General features: G+C 28.5%; 1 protein-coding gene across 1 annotated transcript; it reads left to right on the forward strand.

Moving 5' to 3' along the window:
- The first annotated feature begins 4,182 nt into the window (after window positions 1-4,182).
- LOC114175817 (protein TIFY 10A) lies at window positions 4,183-6,435 on the forward strand. The gene is made up of 5 exons (XM_028060633.1): window positions 4,183-4,491; window positions 4,968-5,124; window positions 5,238-5,482; window positions 5,584-5,641; window positions 6,073-6,435. The coding sequence occupies exons 1-5, from the start codon at window positions 4,323-4,325 to the stop codon at window positions 6,182-6,184; spliced, it is 741 nt and encodes a 246-aa protein (XP_027916434.1). The 5' UTR covers window positions 4,183-4,322; the 3' UTR covers window positions 6,185-6,435.
- The last annotated feature ends 374 nt before the right edge of the window (window positions 6,436-6,809 follow it).

Consider the following 6,809-nt stretch of genomic DNA (forward strand, 5'->3'; position numbering starts at 1 on the left):
CCCAAAAAAATATGACAAACATGATAGCAGGTTGATAATCAGTCTTTAACTTGAACTACTCTGTAACTAATTCTCATAATATTTATATTAATTAACGTGTCATTAAATTTTAATCATTGCCAAGAGAATGTTTACCTGTCTTCTATTTTCACATTTTTTTGGCATCTCTTTACAAATAAATACTACACAAGTTACAAATATAATACATGTACAATGTTTACATTAACTAATGTTATTTTAACATTATCAATAAAATAGTATATATAAGAAACCATTAGGCTATATAAATTAATTTGCACCCAATAATTGTTGAGAAAAGCAAGTAGGATGAATAGATTATAGGAAATGGTTTATAGTTTGGGTGATGGTGATGAACACGAATATCACGTGGATGTGTACAACTAAAAACAATGAATATGTGGACGAAAAGTAGGTATCAAATGGATAAAGGAAATAACCTAAACACTCCCTTAACAATCACTCTTCACACGTGACATTTCATTCATACCTATAATTGGTAGGTTCATGAATTCTAAGAGTTCAAAAAAATATGAACTTTCAAATTTAAAAGAAAAATTATTTTTCAACTTTAAAACTGAAGTTATATATAATTGTATTGTCCCGACAGTTCGGGACCTAATTTGATTCCTGAAAATTGATAAAACCTCTCAAAATTAATTTAAAATTTAGGAACCAAGAAATTGGACTAAGAAAAATATATTTTGTTGATCAGTTATTACTTTCCTAGAGTTAGGAGAACCATTTTTATGACTTCAGTGTTATTTATTTAAAAATATATCATAAAAATTCTTTAGATTTTTATGTTCGATAAAAAATATTCAATTTGCTGAAACAATTATTTATATATATATATATATATATATATATATATATATATATATATATGACTTGGTGTAATTGAGTTGCACTATTAATGAGTTAACAAAATCAACTACTTAATTAATTCAAACTCATTTATTCAGTTAAACAAACAAATTCAAGATTGAGATTAAACTTCCAAAAGCTCCTTATTTATAGAGTTAGATTAGAAGGAAATGAAAGGTTATATATATAATATGGTGAGTTTATATGAGTAAAAACAAGATGAGATGTTTTCTAATGTTGTGCAAAGACAAATCAAGTAATTCTCTTTAACAAAGTTTAATTATTAACTTTTTCAATATGATATTTTTTTTGAAATTAAACATTTTTTTTATCAAATTGGTTTGATTGAAATTAAAACAATAAATTGAACTAAATTAAATATTTTCGACATTTTTCTGTTCCTAAAAATTTAAATAATCTAGTCTTGTAATAAATGCTGAAACTGACATAAGTTTATTCTTAAAAACGGAAAATTACAATTTAAAATCTGAAAGTAACTTCAATTTAAAATTTGGTCCTTTTATTGCCAACTTATATAAACGTTACACTTTTATTTTTTAATTATTAATTAATTATCAATACTTTACTATTGTTTACTATTGCTTAAAGTCTTATGGTTATCAAATTATTTATTTACTTAATATATAGTTAAAAAAAGTAACCTTAACTTTAGGGCAAATTATTTACCTCACATTTTTTTAGTTATATATACACCCAAGTATATACGAATTAAAATTTCGGTATATTATTTAAAAAAAAAAATGAAATCAATTTAACTTTATCTGTTACAACTAAGATACATTTATTTTTAAAAACATAAACTATGATTTAAAGTTTAAAATTTGAAATAGATCTCAATTTAAAATTTCTCATGTTCATTATGTTGTAATAATAAATGCTAAAATATTAATTTTCAAGTATACAATTTATCTGATTCAGTTAATTGTTAATTTTTATTGTATTTTAGTTTCTTATGTTCACCGATGTATTTATTTACTTAATTTTTATTATTTTAAAGAAATGTTTACGCTATACTATATTCCTTACTTATATTAGGGTATTAAGATACCAAGTTTTTTTTTTAAAAAAAATAGATAATTTAAATATTCTAGATAGTACCACTATTTTAGTATTTATTTTACTTTTTTTTTCTAATGAAATCCTTACTTGTATTAAGGTATTAAGGTATTAAGATACCAAGTTTTTTTTTTTTTTCGAGTAGATAGTTTAAATCTTCTAGATAGCAGGACTACTATTTTAGTATTTATTTTACCTTTATTCTAATAAAATCGCATTTGCATATGTAATGAAATCGTATTTGCGTATACAATTTTAGTTTATTATGATTTGATAAAATAATGATGATAGATGTTAGACATGTATAAATTATGAGAAGGAAAAATACTCACAAATACTTATAAAATGTATTTGATAAAGAACAACTCAATAACTTAATGAAAATTTTATCTATTATAAATTTGTCATCTAATATATATAGTATAATGTCCCATAATATAATAAAAAAGGTAAAACCTAATATATCATCCTAATACAGAATTATAATATCTTAGTATTTGAATTGAGGTGATAATTTTAGGAAGATGAATTAATTAATTTGAGGAGGTGAATAGTAGATTGTGTGTATTTTGAGTTAAAAGATTTGAAGGGGTGAATGATGGAATTTAAATGGGAGTATGACAGATTAAAAAAAAATGTTTTAATCGATCAAAATAGATTATTATCAATTTACCATAATGGTAGAAATTTGATATAAATTTAAATTGAAGTAGTGAAAATTATATCAGAATAAAATTAATTTTTTTATTTATAAAAATTTGAAAAGTGTAATTTCCAATAAAAGTCAAAATTATATACCTAACAAATATTATAATATCATGTCTAATAGTTTTACACTTGTTATAGTGATAGATTAAAAAAATATTTTAATTAATATAAATAGGTTGTTACTAATTTATCTTTATGAATAAATTTAAATAAAAATAGTGAAAATTATATTAAAATAAAAATGAATTTGTTATTTATAAAAAAAATAAAAAATAAAAAAGTTTCATTTCAAATAAAAGCCAAGTTATTTACAAAAAATAATGCATGCATAGACATCTTAACGTATCCATCGCACATTACAATTTCAAATAAATAATCAAAATCTTTTATACGTCAAAAACTTGTTTTTGTAAAGAGTGTTACCAATCACATAAATCCATCCAACACGATTTCGTTAAAAAAACAATAAAAAATTATAATTCTATACGTAAATACAACGTCATTTAAAAAATTAACAACAATTTAAATTCATACCGACAAACATCACCTCACAAAAACAAAACTATCCAAACAAAAATCGATTATCTAAGACAAATCTTTCATCATCCATTTTCTGCAATTTCCAACTATTTAAGTTATATAGTACTAGCGTAACACAGGCGCTATCTGTGTATATATTTTTTAAATATACGTGATATTATATTAGTAGGTGATAATATGATAATGTTATTAAGTTAATATATATATATATATATATATATTAGAATTATATTTATTAAAAATAAAGTGAAATATATCAGAACAGATAAAAGAATAACCATTAATAAATAAAGAAGAAGCAGAGACATCTGATTTTATAAAATTTTTATAAAAGTAACGGTCAATTTTAAAAAATTTAATAAATTGTTATATTTAAAGGGTAAAATCAGTATTTTGAAAAGTGGACACAAAAAGGGGAATCCCCTTTGTATATTGTTATAGATAACATAAATATAAAACATCTGTATATAAAAAATTAATAATTGAACACACACGGTTTGTTCATATGATCCTTGCCGCTGGTTTGAGCTGTTTCACAATGTCAGAAAACAATAAAGTAAGGTATCCACATTAATGACAGTGACCCACGCAACGCAGTCCTCAAACAAAGCCCGGGCCCAGCCCAGCCCGGAGGAACCCAGCCACGTACTTTACATACCCATCGACAAACTTTCCCGCTGCCGTTTCACCAACGCAAACAACACGTGCTTCAAACCACTCTTAACAATACCACAAATAAATAAAACAAACGCAACTAGCGAGGAATATATCAATAAAGCAACGTCAAAGTCCACTCCTACATAGTGCAACGCAAGGTTGTAGGTCATAGGAGGCAACCAAGCAAAGAACCAAAGCATTACAAAAATTAAATTAAAAACAAAAAAAAAACACCCATTTATTCCTCGTGCTTCAATTTCATTTTCCCTCCTCCTTCAATTAAAAATTCTTATCACTATATATAACACCGCAAACCCTTCCGCACCAACATTAACAACTTACAACGCATCAACTTCGTGAAAATTTTCTTCTCTTCATCTTCTGCGGCTGTGCAACCAACCAATTCTGATTCTTCCTTTTTTTCTGTTGCCTTCATTTTAGTTTTTACACCTGAAATGTCGACCTCCTCGGAGTATTCAGGATTTTCCGGTAACCGGCCGGCGAAGACGCCGGCGGACAAGTCCACGTTCTCTCAGACTTGCAGTCTATTGAGTCAATACCTGAAGGAAAAGGGTACCTTCGGAGACCTTACTCTCGGGATGACATGCACCGCCGAAGCAAACGGTATGAATTTCATTTTATTTTATTTCCCGATTAACCCTAAATTGTTCATTATTGTTAATTATTAATTCCGTTTTTGGTGAAACCGTGGGTAAGGATTTTTATTTATTTTTTAATTCTTGGAGTTAAATCTTTCTTTGGGTTTCCTAGCGTATTTAATTGTTCTACATGTATTAGATACTTGTGAAAAACGGAACTAGTATAACTCATGGATTCCAAATTTCCCTTCTTTTCCGGAGAGGAAAAGGGAAGTTGAGAAGATTAAAAAAAACACGTGAACTAAATGCGTTTTGCGGTTGGATACGAATTCTAACTGTCCGGATTTTTTTCTCCGTGAAATGTCACGGGTATTTCTCTGATAAAATTGAAAGGAAAAAAAAAAAGAATGAATGGTGTGGAAATGGCTATATAACAGAACTGTATCGTGTGTGTTCCTTACTTGTTTTGTACACGAGTTTCTGATCCTCCGTGTTTCACAGGTTCTTCTTCTGAAGCATCGTGCCACCCTCCAACAACCATGGAGTTGTTTCCCACCATCTTGACACAACGGAACCCTTCTGCTGCTGTGGATTTCTTCTCTCCGGAGCCTGCTTATCCTCACCGCTCAGAGCTTCCAACTTTGGTGAATATGTCAAGGTGTGTTCTTGTGTTTGTTTAATTAGTTCTCAAGTCAAGTCCCTTTTTGTGTGGATCAAAGTAATGAATCATCATGACTGCATACTTAATTAGTGTTCTTGTTTGATCTACAGTGGTTTCAGGTCTGTGGAGAAGGAGCCTAAACCTGCTCCAATGACAATCTTTTATGCTGGACAAGTGATTGTGTTTAATGATTTTCCCCCTGAAAAAATGGAGGAGATAATGGCACTGGCAAGCAAGGGAATGTCCCAAAGCCCAAACTACCAGGCATATGCTCACACTAGAAACCAGCAAGGAAATCATACTTCCTTTGTTGCTAATGTCCCCCCTCAATCACCCTCCATACCAATTGTCCGAGGTACTTTCATGTTCTTTTGATCTCTACTATTTTGAGATGGCCAAAGTTAATCAGTTATGTATAAACTTTTTGTTCTGATCATAATTTTTATTTCCATACAGATCTTCCAATTGCGAGGAAAGTTTCACTTCATCGGTTCTTCGAGAAGAGAAAACATAGGTAAGACTCTTGAAATGAGCAAATTTTGTTTGATTTAAACCCTTGTTCTCTTTTCCATGAAAATGAAAGTGAATTGATCCAAAATTTAGCTGGTTGTCAGTGCGTGCATATTTCATTTCTTCTTAGAATTCAAAAGTAAACTTCTAAGCTTCTATTGGAGATTGATTATTTGTTCAAACGGTCTCTAACAGTACCAACCATTTGTACAGTGAACATTCGAAATCTGCTTTTCATAGTAAATGAATAATTAATCTAATGCACTGTCTGGTTTTTGTTTTCTGGAAAATTGATGTATCAATTATCATGACAAAGAATAAATTAATCCAGTTCCTTGTGCAAATTGAATTTCCGCTTTTCTTGCTGCAGTTGTTATTGTAAAAGTTGTTTTGGCCAGATCCACTAATCTTGTTCTTTTTTACTGTGTTTTGCAGAATTGCTGCCAATGCGCCATATCAAACAAACAATCTCAACTCTGTTTCAAATAAGCATGCCGCAGAATCCATTCCATGGCTTGGATTTGGTGTTCCATCAAAACAAATCTGAGGGAAATTGCAGTGTTAAGTAGTTTTAACCATTTTTTTCTTCTTTGTTTGATTTGCTAGCTCTTTGTTAGTTTCCACACACTACCTTGACTATGGCAAATCTAAACATTAGTAACAATACTAAAAGTATTAGATGAAGGTTTCGATTTATAATTCTAAATATTTGCCCCGAGCAGTGCTTCAAATTCTTGTGTTCATTATTGTTATATTTTTATTTCATCGTACTTGATGTTTAAGTAATATTTTGATAAATGTTATAGTTATAACAATCTCTTAGCCCGTATTGCGGAATGGAAATTTACAGCCATAAATAAATATTGATCAGAACTAAAGTAGGGTGATGTAAAATCAAATTATTTGCTTTATTATTAAAAAAAAACTTATTTTTGTTGCAAAACAAGTATCTTACATTCATTTATCTTTCACAATAAAACTTGTGAATGAGTTATTTGATAAAAACAATGTCGAACACATCTAATTAAATTAGTGCCTACCACGTGGTTTTTGCATTGAGTAGTTTATTTCTTTGTGCATTCTTTTATGCCCCTGAGATATTGGAACCCCACATCCAAAACTTTGAATATTTCTTACCTACTTAATTTCACAGCAAGAATTAGATACTATAC

The sequence above is a fragment of the Vigna unguiculata genome, chromosome 3 (genome assembly GCF_004118075.2).
Source record: "Vigna unguiculata cultivar IT97K-499-35 chromosome 3, ASM411807v1, whole genome shotgun sequence".
Classification (NCBI taxonomy): domain Eukaryota; kingdom Viridiplantae; phylum Streptophyta; class Magnoliopsida; order Fabales; family Fabaceae; genus Vigna; species Vigna unguiculata.